Source organism: Brassica rapa, chromosome A07 (assembly GCF_000309985.2).
Source record: "Brassica rapa cultivar Chiifu-401-42 chromosome A07, CAAS_Brap_v3.01, whole genome shotgun sequence".
Lineage (NCBI taxonomy): Eukaryota > Viridiplantae > Streptophyta > Magnoliopsida > Brassicales > Brassicaceae > Brassica > Brassica rapa.
In genome coordinates this window covers 27,503,739-27,517,620 of record NC_024801.2, presented here as the reverse complement: position 1 = coordinate 27,517,620, position 13,882 = coordinate 27,503,739, and the positions used below count along the sequence as shown (strand labels likewise).

Sequence of the window (13,882 nt, the reverse complement as noted above, 5' to 3'; positions counted from 1 at the left end):
ATCAAATTCAAGTGCGAGAAATGATGGGTTCATTTCCAAATTATAAATTACATGCTCTATTATTTTTAGTAATAAATATATAAATTGATATTTTGGAAAGTCAGTGAAAAACTGGTCTGAGATCAGGGGGCAAGAACTAAAACGTGTCTGGTCTAGTCACTGAGAGAGGGAGAGGTAGGGAGTGTGAATATCAAAAGAAAGTGACATAACATAAGTCTAACTCTCTTCTCTTCGCGTGCCATCAATTCATCATTTTGTTCGTTTCTTAATTTTTGTTGCATTGGGTCATTTTCCACCAACCTATGTATTTTTCGTTCCAACCACGGTTACATATTCCGTCTTGTCAATCAATGTATATGCATATGTACATTGACAAAGTACATACATATGATAGATATTTAGATACGTAGAAATCTAACTTCATATGATCTTGATTCATTTGAGTTTAAGCATATTCTTCAAATTTGCATGAAAGTCATGTCTTTTGGGGGTTATACAATATATGATCTTCGATTTAATAAATGGTTTTATGTGTGGCTTAAACAAATCATATATACTTTAAATTTAAGTATATTCTGATCAGACATTAAGGTTTGGTCTCCAGGACTTAGGAAGAAAATATTTGTTAGCCCAATTAATATTTCCATCACTTGTCTAGTAGTACTTGTTTTGTTACAAAAGAAAAAAAAACATTTTGAACAAAAAAAAGAAGTAACAAATAACATGTTCGTCATTAAAATATAGAATGTTCTTGCTGTAAAAAGAAAAGTTATAAAAATGTAAGCATTTTGAAGCGTTTAAAAAAAATCATCAGCAAATTCAAGGAAAATATGCAATCTCCCAAATTAATGTTTCCAGTTCAAAGACTTGAGACATTGTCATCTTGTGATATAGTATAACGCACAAAAGGATGCAATTATTTTCAAGAAATTTTAATCTATTTGAAACAAGATCATATATGTAGCGGCGTATTTATCTTTCTCACATCTAAAGTCTAAACACTAGACTACTACCTAACTTACAGTCTCCTGATGAATTTAGCTAGAGAAATATTATAACTGTTTTTATCTCCTCTTTGGCACTCTTCTGTTTTACAAACTCAAAGAAAGAAGACGATACATCATCCATAGAATGCAACATCCTTCGCTGTTATAGCAAACAACCCGACTTCCACGTGCGGCTATAACAAATTATCCTCACGTGACGAAAAACTAACCATGTATGGATGAAACCTTCTAGCCTTCCTTTTGAGTGAGAGAGTCGTCTACACAAGAATAATACTTCGAACTTGTCGCATTTCTAAAATTTGTTGCCATTTGCGGTTATTTGGTTGAGCTTTTAAGATATTCACGTTTGACAATTTGCAGAGAAAACAAAAGACGTTACGATGGATTCCAATATATATCTCTTTAATTTGTTGCCGCATCCAGTTTTCTAACGTTAATGCTCGCCACGTTATTATACGACGGATTCCAACATATATCTCTTTAATTTTTTTTCTCTACTTCCAAACAAATATACTTTATTTTAATTAATTTACTGCTTGAGCTACAATATTTTGTCTATTTTATAAGAAAAAGACGGTCTAAATAAAGTAAAATAATTTGATTTAATATTCTTTGGTATGGCTTCTGGTGGAACAAGAACTCATTATTTACTAAAACTGGAACAAAGTTACTTTGTTGAACATTTTAATAATATTTTGTTTAAATGTTACTATCAAATTACTAGAATACTTTTTACAAAATCTGAATGCAAGTTTTGTCACCTTTACGTAAGCATTTTACGCAGTAACAGCTACACAAATGCAATGAATGACATAAAGTCGAAACTATTGAAAGATATATTTATTGTATTTAATATCCTCCATGCATATAAATATCGACGAAACAAATAAAACTTTCCAACTTACCTTAAACCTAAATGATCAATATAAAACAAAAAATGAGCCGTGGAGTACGAGAGAGTATATCGAAGCATTCATTTAGTTCGAGAATGATCATTATTGGAATCTTTCTAGTTTTGTTTTCTGCTCATGATCTATTCAGTTTTTCAGAGGCACAACAACTCCAGTTTGGGTTCTACTCAGAAACATGTCCATCCGCAGAATCCATCGTCGGTGACGTTGTTAAACAAGCAGTGACCAAGGACCCTAGAAATGCTGCTGTCTTACTCCGTCTCCACTTCCATGATTGCTTTGTTGAGGTATGGTTCAAATGAATCTCAATGCAAAAAATATATATTTTCACTAATCTTCATGATGATTTTTTCCGAGTTTACCGACATAAATTGATTTGGTTATATGTTGGAGGGTTGTGATGGGTCTATTCTTATCAAACACGAAGTAAATGATGACGAGAGGTTTGCTCCGGGTAACGCTGGTGTGGGTGGTTTCGATGTTATAGATAATGCCAAATCAGAGCTTGAACGTTTGTGTCCAGGCGTTGTGTCTTGTGCTGACATCGTTGCTCTTGCTGCTAGAAACGCTGTCGTTGCGGTAACACTATAATAGTTCCGACCAAAAAGAAAAATAAGCAAAATGACCTTTTTATTACTGTATTCATGTTATTTTTTTTTGGGCAAATAATAGGCAAAAGGACCTTTTTACGAGGTTCCAACAGGTCGAAGAGATGGCCTGACATCAGATAAGAGTAACGCTGCTAACTTGCCAGATGTTGAAGATTCCATAAACATTTTGAAATCAAAATTCAGAGAAAAGGGGCTTTCAGATAAAGATCTTGTTCTTCTTAGTGCTGGTAATTAATTTATCCTAAACTCAATAACTTGATTAAATATAAATACCACTTGTTAACCAAAATGTTACTTATGTTTAAAGGTGCACATACTATCGGTACTACAGCATGTTTCTTTATCATGTCACGTTTGGATGCTCAAGATTCAACGATAAGTCCAGAATTTTTTCAAGTGTTGAGATCAAAGTGTCCAAAAGGTGGCGATGTTAATGTAAGGATTCCGTTGGATTGGGAAAGCCAGTTTGTGTTCGACGAGCAAATATTTAGGAACATCAGAGATGGCAAAGGAGTTATCAAATCGGATTCTGTACTGTACCAAGATAATGACATGAAGAATATTATTGAGTCGTATTTGGCAAGCAACGAGAGTTCGGAGGCTAATTTTGCTGCGGATTTTGCTGAAGCTATGGTAACGATGGGTGCCATTGGGGTGAAGACTGGTGTTAAAGGAGAGGTCAGACGCATATGCAATGCCACAAATTAGTCTCCATTAACGAAAGTTCATATTTGTTTATATATTAAAAAAAAAAAGTTATCCTGAGAATGTTGGATCAGAATCAGTAAATAAAACGATGTATAAAAACATGTAAACAAAAAATTAATAACAATTTGTTAAGAATATTTAAAATCATAATTGTTTATCCATTTTTATAAAATTCAACATCTGGATCCGCTGCTGCTACATTTGGATATGTAAAAAATGAAAAAGTAAGTAGTAACAATTTTAATAACATTTAAAATCACAGTAATTTATCCGCTTCTACAAACTTCAACATTTATACCCACCACTGTTCTATAAAACTAGATTCACCATTAGCTTTGGTTGCTTATTGCTAAAACACTTGTGAGTTTGAAGTATATGAACGATCAATCAAATAATTCTCATTTAAATAGATTCGTTTATGTATGTATGTGAACTTGCAATATACAAAATCTGATCACCAGAATATATGTAGGATGAAATTAAAACATACTAATAAGAATCGTTTTATCTTTTTTTTTTATTTTTTAAATCACTTATCTTTGTGTGTGTGTGCGCGCTTCAAAATGACACGGCAGTGACACGTGTGAGGCTAATAAACTATTAGTATCAATCACAACAGAATAGCAGCCACACACTGTTTTGATCAAACGCCATTTCTCAGGTATCGCGAGTTCGAAACAGAGTAGTAAAGAATGGAGACGGCCCTGCTTCGGTTCCGCGTTAGTTTCTCCTGTCATCCTCATCCACACCACAAGAAAATCGCCGCTCATCACAGAGTCAACAATGAGATTCCTGGAGGATCTGAAGACGAGTGGTCTCCTAAGGTTTTGAGTAGAAGATCATTACTAGCGACTGTTTCTGGACTCTCACTGGTCTCTTCGACGTCTTTAGCGTTTCCAGGGGAAGGGTTAGCTGTCGTGAAACAAGGTCTTCTCGCCGGGAGAGTTCCCGGTCTGTCCGAACCCGATGACGAAGGTTCTTGTCTCTCTGTCTTTTGCTTTTAAATTATACTAATATACATTTTGCATGTAAATAGATAGTCACTGATTTAAAAAAAGAAGATATTTATTGATTCACAAATGTTTAGGCTTTAAGACTTTTGTTGTTTGAGTTTTGTGAGGGGGTGAAAATGTAATTGGAATGCTCTCAGGACAGGTTGGAGAACATACCGTAGACCAGACGAGAAGTCAGGAGGGCATGGCGTTGGTTGGAGTCCTATTATCCCTTACGCCTTCTCTGTTCCTCAAGATTGGAATGAGGTTTGGTCACTCGGTTCTGTTTCTTTGTTCTTTTTTTTGTCGGCTACCCATTTAAACTATAAATCAACTGTTGGTGGTCAGACGAGTCGATTTTCCGTTACTCTTCTTATTTGTTATTATTATAATCTATAGGTACCTGTATCGATAGCTGATCTTGGTGGAACTGAGATTGACTTGAGATTTGCTAGTCCTAAAGAAGGCCGCTTGTCCGTAATTGTCGCTCCCGTTCTAAGATTTGCAGATAGTAAGAGCACTCTCTCCCATTAAAATATTTCATTATCAGTAACATTTCATGTGTAATGATTATTATTGGTTTCAATTAAATGGTTTTTGACAGACCTTGGGGACAACGTGAAGATTGAAAACATTGGAACACCAGCGAAGGTGATCAACGCCTTTGGACCAGAAGTTATTGGAGAAAACGTTGAAGGGAAAGTGTTGAGTTCAAATGTAGCGGAACACGAGGGTAGACTCTATTACCAGTTCGAGCTAGAGCCACCTCATGTACTCATCACCGCAACAGCCGCTGGAAACCGCCTTTACCTGTTCAGTGTCACCGGAAACGGTGAGTCAATAACTCTATCTTGTATGTTTGCTACAATCAATTTTTATTGTTTTATACATTAATTATAAATAAATTTTGGTTTATGTTTTGATGCTACAGGGCTTCAATGGAAGAGATACTACAAGGATCTGAAGAAGATAGCTACTTCCTTCCGAGTTGTCTAGAGACATTAGCCAAAAAGTTTTTTTTTTTTGATCCATGGGTTCTTGTTCAAGTGAGTTAATGGATGATCACTGTCGTACATAATGTATTTGTATAAAGTTGAGAATCATGCACCTTATACAATGAACCAAATACGAGTAGTACATTTAAGTTCAACGTACGGTGTTCTCTATTTAGATTCATAAGAAAACTGAACCTCGTGGTTTGTCTATGCCCCTCATTGGGAAGGATCCATTTTGTTGCAGTGAGCCATAGATAGACAGCTTCCTTTTTGCGACTTACTTGCGACGGAAGCAAAGGTTTTGATATATTGTGCATTCGACCTATCATTGGTTTAGGTTTTTACCGGGTACTAAATATTCGAACCGATCTTTTTTTTTTGGTCAACTATTCGAACCGATGTATATCCAGATATTTATTTTATTAAATAGTTCTGAAAATTGATATTTGAATTGATCTAGAACCTAACCAAATCACTACATGATCTTAAATAGATCCACATCTAACCCGAAAATAGAGCTGAACAATGGGGATCTCAATCGGATTTCAGGTTTTCAGGCTTATAAATTTCAATCCGAAGATTCAAATACCCGTACTCAGGGCCGACCCTAAACAAAGCTATGTGAAACATTTGTAATGGGTTTTCGAAATTTTTGAAAAAAATACACCCCTAAACTAGTAAAAAAATCTTTGTACATAAGATATCGTCACATGCTTCTAAAATCTCAGGACCGGCCCTAAACCGTACTTACACCATGGTTTGTTAGAAGTTCCGGTTTAGTACACATGATTCAATCTCAGTATTTCATTTAACCATCACGACCTGAAAAAACGACCCAAATCCGATCCGAAAATCTGAATACATGTGCTATCTTGGTTCACTATAGGTCCCGGTTCAGTCCTCAATCTCAGTATATCTGGTTAAACCACCAAACCCACGTAATCAACAAGATAAGACATGAACTACCCACCCACGCGCTGTCAAATTAAAAGCCAAAGCACGTGGGTGTGTTTACCTAACCAAAACACTTAAACTTCTGGTCCATTTTATCGGCCTCGGTTATCTCGTCTGCTCCACTATCCAATCAAAACAACACAGATACAGAGAGATAGTGAGACTTATCGAGAGAGCTGCTTCCAAGAATGTCGATGCTCATGGCGGTCAAACCCACTTCCCTATGCAACACCTTAAACCTTACGGCTTCACCGAGATCCCCACGCACCAATCCTCGCGCGGCGAGATTGGTTAATCCGACGGCGAGGATCCAAACACGTATCCATCGTCTGATCCAAGACCAAGGCATTATCCTCATGCCTGGATGCTACGACGCGTTGTCAGCCGCCATCGTGCAGCAAACCGGATTCTCCGCCGGTTTCATCTCCGGTTACGCTCTCTCCGCTTCTCTTTTGGGTAAACCGGACTTCGGTTTGCTAACGTGCGCCTTTGACTCTCTTCACTCTTATCTTTAATTAGACTTTTGTCTTTATGCTGTCGTTTTATTTCTTTTGTTTTGTCGTTTTAGTCCACCGGAGATGGCTGCGACGGCAAGGTCGGTCTGTGCTTCGGCTCCATACATACCCATCATTGCAGATGCTGGTAAAGTTTCAAACTTTGGTAGTAAAGTTTCCAACTTTGGTAGTAAAGTTTCCAACTTTGGTAGTAAAGTTACCATTTTTGGTAGTAAAGTTTACATCTTTGGTTCAGACAAAAAGGTTTTCATTTTTGGTAGTAAAGCTTCGAACTTTGGTAGTAAAGTTTCCAAATTTGGTAGTAAAACTCAATCAATTTACTAAGAATGCAAAGAGACATAACAGAAGCTTGTTGATTCTTTAGTTAGAACATAACTGAGATGAAACTATGAATAGCTCTTGTCTTAAAAGATTCATTGATCTGTTTCAGACACTGGTGGAGGAAATGCACTAAATGTCCAAAGAACTGTAAAGGACTTGATCGCAGCTGGTGCTGCTGGTTGCTTCCTTGAGGTAAAATCAATTAGTCTTTGTTGTGTATTGAAATTTGATTTGTTATTTGACAATTTTGTTTTGGTTGTTTCTTGATAGGACCAAGCATGGCCAAAGAAATGCGGTAAGTGTGACACATCTTCTTTGACTTCTGCATCAAGTCATTGTGATAATCATTCAACTTTATGATCTTTTATGTGTGTTTCTGTGTTAGGTCATATGCGTGGGAAGCAAGTTATCTCAGCCGAAGAACACGCTGCCAAGATAGCATCAGCACGAGACGCTATAGGAGACTCTGACTTCTTCCTTGTCGCGAGAACAGACGCACGTGCCACTTCTGCTAAATCAGGGCTCGAGGACGCCATTGCGCGTGTCAATCTCTACATGGAGGCGGGAGCGGATGCTTCCTTTGTGGAGGCACCGAGAGACGACGACGAGCTCAAGGAGATAGGCAAACGCACAAAGGGTTTCAGAGTCTGCAACATGATCGAAGGAGGAGTCACGCCGCTGCACACGCCCGAGGAGCTTAAGGAAATGGGGTTTCACTTGATTGTTCATCCCTTGACCGCGCTCTACGCTTCGGCTAGAGCGCTGGTGGATGTTCTCAAGACTCTTAAAGAAAACGGAACCACGAGAGGTCACTTGGAGAAGATGGCTACTTTTGAGGAGTTCAATAGTTTGGTGGATTTGGAGTCGTGGTTTGAGCTCGAGGCTCGTTACTCGAACCTTAGGAACGCTCTTGGGACGACTACAAAGTCATGAAGAGGGTGCTGCTACTACAGAGCCACAAGTGTTGTTTTTTCTTTGATATGTCTCTTCTGTTTGCTAATTTCAGATGATTGTTTAAGCAATAGTCTCATCAATAAGACAATAATGTGACTTCTGCAGTCGTACAGAAGTTCGTATTTTCCTAGATATCAGAAAATCATAGCCAAAAAAAAAACATAACTATGGATACTCCATTTTTGTTTTATAATATAGTCTGTTATAGAATTATTTTTCTTAGTTGTAAAATATACAAGTTAAATTTACATTTCCACATAACTAGTAAGTAACTAATTATAATTTATATTTTAATGATTAACTGAATTATATTTAATTTATCTTTATTCAATACTTATTTCGTTTCATTAGAATTTTACGTATATGTTACCATTTGGATCTACAAAAAAAAGAAAGAAAAAAAATGGTTGGTACAAGAAAAACCATATGCTCCTCCTACAAGTGTCAACCCCAATTCAATTCCTGGTATACAATTTGCACATTATAAATAAATTTACAGTAAAGTCTAAGACAACAAGGTTCTATGGTGTAGTGGTTAGCACTCTGGACTTTGAATCCAGCGACCTGGGTTCGACTCCCGGTAGGACCTATATTTTTGTGTTTTTTCACCTTAATATCCATTTGGCTACATGATAAGATACACCAGATCACAGTCTTATTGCATAAATCATCATCTTCTTCTTCTTTTTCTTCAGTATGTTCAACAATACAGAAAAGCAATGGAATTATAATAAAAAAGGAGGCATGAGTTGAATGAATGATATAAAAGCAATTGAGTGGACAGTTAAAAAGAGAGAGTGAATGTGTAGTGTAGCCTCCCCGCTATAAAGTTTTTATTTATTAAACCAAAAGTGCATAACTGTAAAGACATCTCTTTATTTGCTTCTTCAAGCAGATCACACACCCTACCTCTCTTGTGTCCCAGCTTCTTCTTCTTCCCCATATCTCCTAAAAGCTTCACACACAAACTCCAAACCAACCTTTCTTTTCTTATCTACACCAAAAAGTTACATACAGCTCTTCCTTTGATCAGATCATGGTGAAGGAAACAGTATACTATGACGTTCTTGGTGTCACTCCCTCCGCTTCCGAGGAAGAGATTCGCAAGGCTTATTACATCAAGGTTTGTTTGTTTTCTTTAGAGATTTTTCTGTTCTTGGAGCACTAACTCTTAAATCTTTAGGCAAGACAAGTTCATCCTGATAAGAATCAAGGTGATCCTCTTGCTGCTGAAAAGTTCCAGGCAAGTTCTTTATAATAACATCCATTAAAAAAATAGTTTCAATCAAATAAAGAGTTTACTTCTTGGCCACGGAACAGGTTCTAGGTGAAGCTTACCAGGTTCTGAGTGATCCTCTTCTGCGTGAAGCGTATGATCAGACTGGAAAACTCTCAGCTCCCAAGTAATGTTTTATTCTTCTTTTGATTCTTGAATAAAAAAATGTGTTGTTTCTCTCTTCTAATGGTTTGATCATTCAGAGAAACAATGGTTGATCCAACGGCTGTTTTCGCTCTTCTCTTTGGAAGTGAGCTATTTGAGGATTATATAGGTCACTTAGCTGTTGCATCAATGGCTTCTGAAACCGAAAACTCTGATCAGATTCATGACAAACTAAAGGCAACTCAAAACCATATTATATAACTAAACATATCCATATATGATCTTTACATAAACAAAGATCATTCTTCCTTTATAATTTGCAGGCTGTTCAGAGAGAAAGAGAAGAGAACCTAGCTAGGTTTCTCAAAGATTTTTTAAACCAATACGTCCATGGAGACAAAGATGGTTTCATACACCGCGCTGAGTCTGAAGCCAAGAGACTTTCAGATGCAGGTCTTGTCTCCTTCCCTCCTTTCTTTTAATCACAGAAAACATTTTGTTCTTATGAATGGATTTGTTTATAGCTTTTGGAGTGGATATCTTGAATACAATTGGATATGTATACACAAGACAAGCAGCTCAAGAGCTTGGGAAGAGAGCTATTTACTTGGGAGTTCCTTTTGTAGCTGAATGGGTTAGGAACAAAGGGCATTCTTGGAAGTCACAGATGAGTGCAGCCAAAGGTGCTTTTCAGTTGCTTCAGCTGCAAGAAGAGAGTAGCCGGAGGTTCAAGAAAGATGGGACTAGTCCTGCGAATGAGTTGGAGTCTCATATTCAGACAAACAAAGAAACACTTATGGGGTCTCTTTGGAAACTCAATGTAGTTGACATTGAAGTGACTTTGTTGCATGTGTGTCAGATGGTGAGTTCTTTTGAATGCTTATGTTTCTTGGATCTCAAGATATGATGATGATGATTGTTGAAACTATGGTTAGGTATTGCGTGAAAACAACTTGAGGAAAGAGGAGCTTAAGTCTAGAGCAATGGCTCTCAAGATTCTTGGCAAGATTTTCCAGGTTTAAATCATATCAACATTGTTTGATCTGTTTTTGTTTCTTGTGGCTCATTCAAGATTGATGTTTCTTGTGCAGCAAGGAAAGCAATCTAGGAATGGTGCAACATCAAGAAGAGAAGATGAAGATAGCAGTGATGATGATGATGACAGTAGCAGCGATGATGATTCTTCACAACCACTTTCATACAGAACTCCTCTGCTCACTCAGGTATAATTCTCACTTTTGAACTCATTCTATGATGCTACTTGTTAAATATATAAACAAAGGTTTAGATTCTTGACTGAACATCTTTACAGGGCATTGGTAGACTCTTCAGATGTCTCTGCAATCCAGCATTTGATGTAGACGATGATGAAATCGTATACAAAGGCAAATGATCAATACCACACTGAAAGTGATGGTATCACATGTGCATGTGATTGCAGCCACAAAGTTATTTATTCTTTATATATAAAATTTATATTTTGCAATGATGATGATTGATGGATCGAACTTTAACAAAGTGTTAAAATAAGTACAAAAGTGAGGAAAATGCAGTGTTTGTACTTTGTAATCATTTACAAGATTGCTTTATAATGTTTTGTTATAATATTACTTCCGTTGGTGCTATTCACACTCAAATTGAGTATTCAACAATTATCAATAACCATAAGGGCCAAATGATCTCAGACAAACCTTTTTTTACTTAACAAAATAGAGCTTAAAGCTTTTTTTTTCTTTCTGAAACCTCAAGCTCCCCCACCTCTTCAATATATTTGTCAATAGTTTCAGCACATCTTCTCTTTCGCTACCGCTTCTTGCCTGAATCTTGGGTTTGCAACTCAATCACTTCATCTTCAACTATTTTTATTTTTGAATTTTGAAAATAATTTTACTAATGTTTTATAATATATAACATTTGGTTTTCTGATTTGCATTATAATAGGTTAAATTATAGTTAAACAAATAACTAATGACGTTCTTGGCTAGAAAACATAACAAGTTTAATATTTTCTTTTTTTTTTGTCAACAGTTTAATATTTTCTTAATATCTTAAAACGTTGTTTAACCCAAAAAAATGGAAGAAATATTGAATTATTAGGTTCCAACTTCAGATTTAGTGGCGCTACATGTCGTTACTTTATGATTGTGAACTTGTTAAAACTTCGAAGTAAATTAACTTGAAATCATTTCAAGGTTGCTTGCATGATCAAAGACAAACTCAAACAAACAAGCATTTATTTATTTAACCTCTAGGCTTGTGTGTACACATACCAAGCGAGAGAGATCCCTTCAGTTTTCACACTAGTTCAATGAGCCGGGTGAGGTAAAGCTGTGTGTGTGCGGTGAGCCTGAAGGATGCAAGCACAGTGAACCGATGTTAAATTCAGACAACCGCTCATGACAAGTGAATGCCTGCCTGAACAAGTGTGGAGCGCAGGGAACGTATCGCAGACCGCTTGAACCGCTGAAGGTGTGAGGTAAGTGCATTGGCTAATGTTAAGGTTTCTTAGTCCTTCTTCGTCGAATTTTCCTTTCTTAACCGATCTCCACATCTCGTGTTTGTTCTTCACTCCGCTCTGAGCCAGCGAGTACATGGCCCTGTCGGTTATGTTTCTGCAATAGTATAGCCCCAATGACCTTAAGTGTACACAACGATTAGCCAAAGCCACCACACTCTCATCTGCAACAACAACAACAACAACAACAATAACCACATAAGACCATAAACATATTTAGGTTAATATTAATTTTGGGAGATGCTACCCATGTATAATACTCCATTTTGCAAAAAAATGTTGTTTTGATATTTTTCACAGAGATTAAAAAGATAAATAAAATGCATTTATGGTTTTATTAGCTACATCTATTTAATCTATTTATTCGATAGTATAATAAAATTATTTATAAAATCAAATGCATTTTATAATTAATTTTAAGTTTAAAATAAATATAAATTGCATTGAAATTCTAAAATGCCCCAATTTGCTTTTTTCAAAATAACACTTTCCATGAAACAAAAAGAGTAATTTGGAGCCAGCGAAATGTTTCATCCGGTTGTGTCCATAACCGGTCCTGACTCTTATAAACCGTAAAGTCTTATACTTAGTGTTTACCTGTAATAAGTACACAGCCACAGAGATCAAGGCTTCTCAGATCAGGACAGCCATAAGCTAAACTCATGACTCCATCATCACTTATCTTCTCACACCATCCCAAGTTTAGTGACTGCATCTGACTACAGTTCTCTCCAATAGCCTGCACACATTTGTTTCAGTTCACTGGTATATAGAGAGAGCTGAAAATGTTTAAATGGTACCTGCAAAGCATTATCGGATACAGCTTCCACACAACCACAAAGATTCAGAACTTTAAGCTTCCGACAAAACCTTGTCAAGTACGCAAGAGCGGTGTCGCTGAACGAAGTGCAGCCGCTGAGGTTGAGCTTAGTGAGGTTATTGCAACCGCGAGCTAGAGAATAGAGGGAACGGTCGGTGAGTTTCAAGCTTTTGCTAAGGTCAAGATCTTGTAGCTCGTGGCAGTGATTCGCTATGGCTTCGACTGCGTTGTCTTCGAGTTGAGGTTTGTCTTGTCTTAGTACTAGAGTCTGAAGCTTGACGAGTTTTGGAGCGAGAGACAGAACCAAACTGTTCATGTCTTTCTTGCACCTAAACAAGTAACACACAAAAAAAAAAAATCAAATCCTCCTAGTTTATTACATAATCTTGAAACTTAAACCCATCTTCAAGAAACTGTCTTAATCTCAAATTGAGTTTCATCAAGAAATAAATATTAAATCTTAAATATTTACAAAATCCAGTCTAATTGAAACATCACAACACAATCACACAAACAATGAAACAAATATAGAACAAGAAGAAGTTGTGTACATACCATGAGAGAGAGAGATGGGTGAGACCAAAGGAGATAGCATCTCTCCAGCCAGAGCAAACACCAGAAGCAATGATTACCGTCCGATCATCAACGAGGTTAAGGATCCTCATGAGAAGCTCCACAGGGATATCTTTCCACTCGGTGATCATGTTTCCTTCCATCTTCTCGAAGCATCGGTTAAGTGATCCTCCTTCACTCATCATCTCGGTTAAGCGGTTTCTTGATTCTACCACCACAAAAGAAACTGAGAGATTAGGAGTAAAACAGAGAGAGAAATGACATTTACTAATATCTCTTGGAAAACGACAAACGTAAGATAATTAAATAAAACTGAAACTAAAACGCAGTAAACATTTATGTCTCTTCCTAACTCTTTTGACTAACGTTAGGACCAGTCTTTTTTTTCTTCACTTCGTTTTTGTTCAGCAAAAACATAAATCCTCTGTTATTTATTGGGAGATTTAAATTATTTTGATTATACCTCTGAATAAATTGTCTTTTTCTTTGAATGATTACAACTCTCTGTAATGTTCTTGAAACTTCTTGCTCTTTGTAATGAATCCGTGGACACTCGTGACTCGTGAGGATGATAACGAGAGAGGAGAAACAAAATTAGAAAAGGAGTTTGTATTATAAAAGGGGA

At 36.7% G+C, this 13,882-nt stretch overlaps 5 protein-coding genes and 1 non-coding gene across 8 annotated transcripts; 5 read left to right on the top strand and 1 right to left on the bottom strand.

The window, feature by feature from the left end:
* Nucleotides 1–1,694: 1,694 nt before the first annotated feature.
* LOC103832162 (peroxidase 13) lies at nucleotides 1,695–3,326 on the top strand. The gene is made up of 4 exons (XM_009108125.3): nucleotides 1,695–2,205; nucleotides 2,312–2,497; nucleotides 2,591–2,756; nucleotides 2,837–3,326. Exons 1-4 carry the CDS (start codon nucleotides 1,924–1,926, stop codon nucleotides 3,235–3,237), a joined length of 1,035 nt encoding a protein of 344 aa, XP_009106373.1. The 5' UTR covers nucleotides 1,695–1,923; the 3' UTR covers nucleotides 3,238–3,326.
* Nucleotides 3,327–3,853: 527 nt separating this feature from the next.
* On the top strand, nucleotides 3,854–5,383 carry LOC103832161 (psbP domain-containing protein 4, chloroplastic). Its single transcript, XM_009108124.3, has 5 exons — nucleotides 3,854–4,212; nucleotides 4,393–4,496; nucleotides 4,629–4,740; nucleotides 4,834–5,061; nucleotides 5,161–5,383. The coding sequence occupies exons 1-5, from the start codon at nucleotides 3,930–3,932 to the stop codon at nucleotides 5,223–5,225; spliced, it is 792 nt and encodes a 263-aa protein (XP_009106372.1). The 5' UTR covers nucleotides 3,854–3,929; the 3' UTR covers nucleotides 5,226–5,383.
* Nucleotides 5,384–6,242: 859 nt separating this feature from the next.
* On the top strand, nucleotides 6,243–8,100 carry LOC103832160 (carboxyvinyl-carboxyphosphonate phosphorylmutase, chloroplastic). The gene is made up of 5 exons (XM_009108123.2): nucleotides 6,243–6,659; nucleotides 6,747–6,820; nucleotides 7,124–7,206; nucleotides 7,285–7,309; nucleotides 7,400–8,100. Exons 1-5 carry the CDS (start codon nucleotides 6,367–6,369, stop codon nucleotides 7,945–7,947), a joined length of 1,023 nt encoding a protein of 340 aa, XP_009106371.1. The 5' UTR covers nucleotides 6,243–6,366; the 3' UTR covers nucleotides 7,948–8,100.
* A 385-nt stretch (nucleotides 8,101–8,485) lies between these two features.
* TRNAQ-UUG lies at nucleotides 8,486–8,557 on the top strand. Its single transcript has one exon. It is a non-coding gene; the product is annotated as a tRNA-Gln (tRNA).
* Nucleotides 8,558–8,840: 283 nt separating this feature from the next.
* On the top strand, nucleotides 8,841–10,974 carry LOC103832159 (chaperone protein dnaJ 10). The gene is made up of 9 exons (XM_009108122.3): nucleotides 8,841–9,091; nucleotides 9,152–9,211; nucleotides 9,289–9,371; nucleotides 9,448–9,586; nucleotides 9,673–9,802; nucleotides 9,874–10,211; nucleotides 10,285–10,365; nucleotides 10,441–10,572; nucleotides 10,662–10,974. Exons 1-9 carry the CDS (start codon nucleotides 9,005–9,007, stop codon nucleotides 10,740–10,742), a joined length of 1,131 nt encoding a protein of 376 aa, XP_009106370.1. The 5' UTR covers nucleotides 8,841–9,004; the 3' UTR covers nucleotides 10,743–10,974.
* Nucleotides 10,975–11,421: 447 nt separating this feature from the next.
* LOC103832158 (F-box protein SKP2B) lies at nucleotides 11,422–13,882 on the bottom strand. 3 transcript variants are annotated; one of them, XM_009108120.3, is made up of 5 exons: nucleotides 13,721–13,882; nucleotides 13,240–13,465; nucleotides 12,665–13,013; nucleotides 12,462–12,603; nucleotides 11,422–12,028 (listed from the first exon to the last, which is right to left on the bottom strand). In XM_009108120.3, exons 2-5 carry the CDS (start codon nucleotides 13,440–13,442, stop codon nucleotides 11,655–11,657), a joined length of 1,068 nt encoding a protein of 355 aa, XP_009106368.1. In that variant the 5' UTR covers nucleotides 13,443–13,465; nucleotides 13,721–13,882; the 3' UTR covers nucleotides 11,422–11,654. The 3 variants fall into 3 exon arrangements, with proteins under 3 accessions (XP_009106368.1, XP_009106367.1, XP_009106369.1); XM_009108119.3 differs by having other exon boundaries at nucleotides 13,611–13,827; XM_009108121.3 differs by having other exon boundaries at nucleotides 13,624–13,825.

What these genes read in the sequence shown, in the direction of transcription:
- LOC103832162 (XM_009108125.3), top strand. Translation starts at nt 1,924, where the DNA reads ATGATCAATATAAAACAAAAAATGAGCCGTGGAGTACGAGAGAGTATA. An exon ending in TCCATGATTGCTTTGTTGAG is followed by an intron (nt 2,206 to 2,311) that starts GTATGGTTCAAA and finishes TATATGTTGGAG; the next exon opens with GGTTGTGATGGGTCTATTCT. An exon ending in TCTTGTTCTTCTTAGTGCTG is followed by an intron (nt 2,757 to 2,836) that starts GTAATTAATTTA and finishes TTATGTTTAAAG; the next exon opens with GTGCACATACTATCGGTACT.
- LOC103832161 (XM_009108124.3), top strand. Translation starts at nt 3,930, where the DNA reads ATGGAGACGGCCCTGCTTCGGTTCCGCGTTAGTTTCTCCTGTCATCCT. An exon ending in GTCCGAACCCGATGACGAAG is followed by an intron (nt 4,213 to 4,392) that starts GTTCTTGTCTCT and finishes CTCTCAGGACAG; the next exon opens with GTTGGAGAACATACCGTAGA. An exon ending in CGTTCTAAGATTTGCAGATA is followed by an intron (nt 4,741 to 4,833) that starts GTAAGAGCACTC and finishes GGTTTTTGACAG; the next exon opens with ACCTTGGGGACAACGTGAAG.
- LOC103832160 (XM_009108123.2), top strand. Translation starts at nt 6,367, where the DNA reads ATGTCGATGCTCATGGCGGTCAAACCCACTTCCCTATGCAACACCTTA. An exon ending in CCGGACTTCGGTTTGCTAAC is followed by an intron (nt 6,660 to 6,746) that starts GTGCGCCTTTGA and finishes TTGTCGTTTTAG; the next exon opens with TCCACCGGAGATGGCTGCGA. An exon ending in AGCATGGCCAAAGAAATGCG is followed by an intron (nt 7,310 to 7,399) that starts GTAAGTGTGACA and finishes TTTCTGTGTTAG; the next exon opens with GTCATATGCGTGGGAAGCAA.
- LOC103832159 (XM_009108122.3), top strand. Translation starts at nt 9,005, where the DNA reads ATGGTGAAGGAAACAGTATACTATGACGTTCTTGGTGTCACTCCCTCC. An exon ending in TTGCTGCTGAAAAGTTCCAG is followed by an intron (nt 9,212 to 9,288) that starts GCAAGTTCTTTA and finishes GCCACGGAACAG; the next exon opens with GTTCTAGGTGAAGCTTACCA. An exon ending in CAAGAGACTTTCAGATGCAG is followed by an intron (nt 9,803 to 9,873) that starts GTCTTGTCTCCT and finishes ATTTGTTTATAG; the next exon opens with CTTTTGGAGTGGATATCTTG.
- LOC103832158 (XM_009108119.3), bottom strand. Translation starts at nt 13,674, where the DNA reads ATGTTTTTGCTGAACAAAAACGAAGTGAAGAAAAAAAAGACTGGTCCT. An exon ending in TATCCGATAATGCTTTGCAG is followed by an intron (nt 12,604 to 12,664) that starts GTACCATTTAAA and finishes AAATGTGTGCAG; the next exon opens with GCTATTGGAGAGAACTGTAG. An exon ending in TGGCTGTGTACTTATTACAG is followed by an intron (nt 12,029 to 12,461) that starts GTAAACACTAAG and finishes TTGTTGTTGCAG; the next exon opens with ATGAGAGTGTGGTGGCTTTG.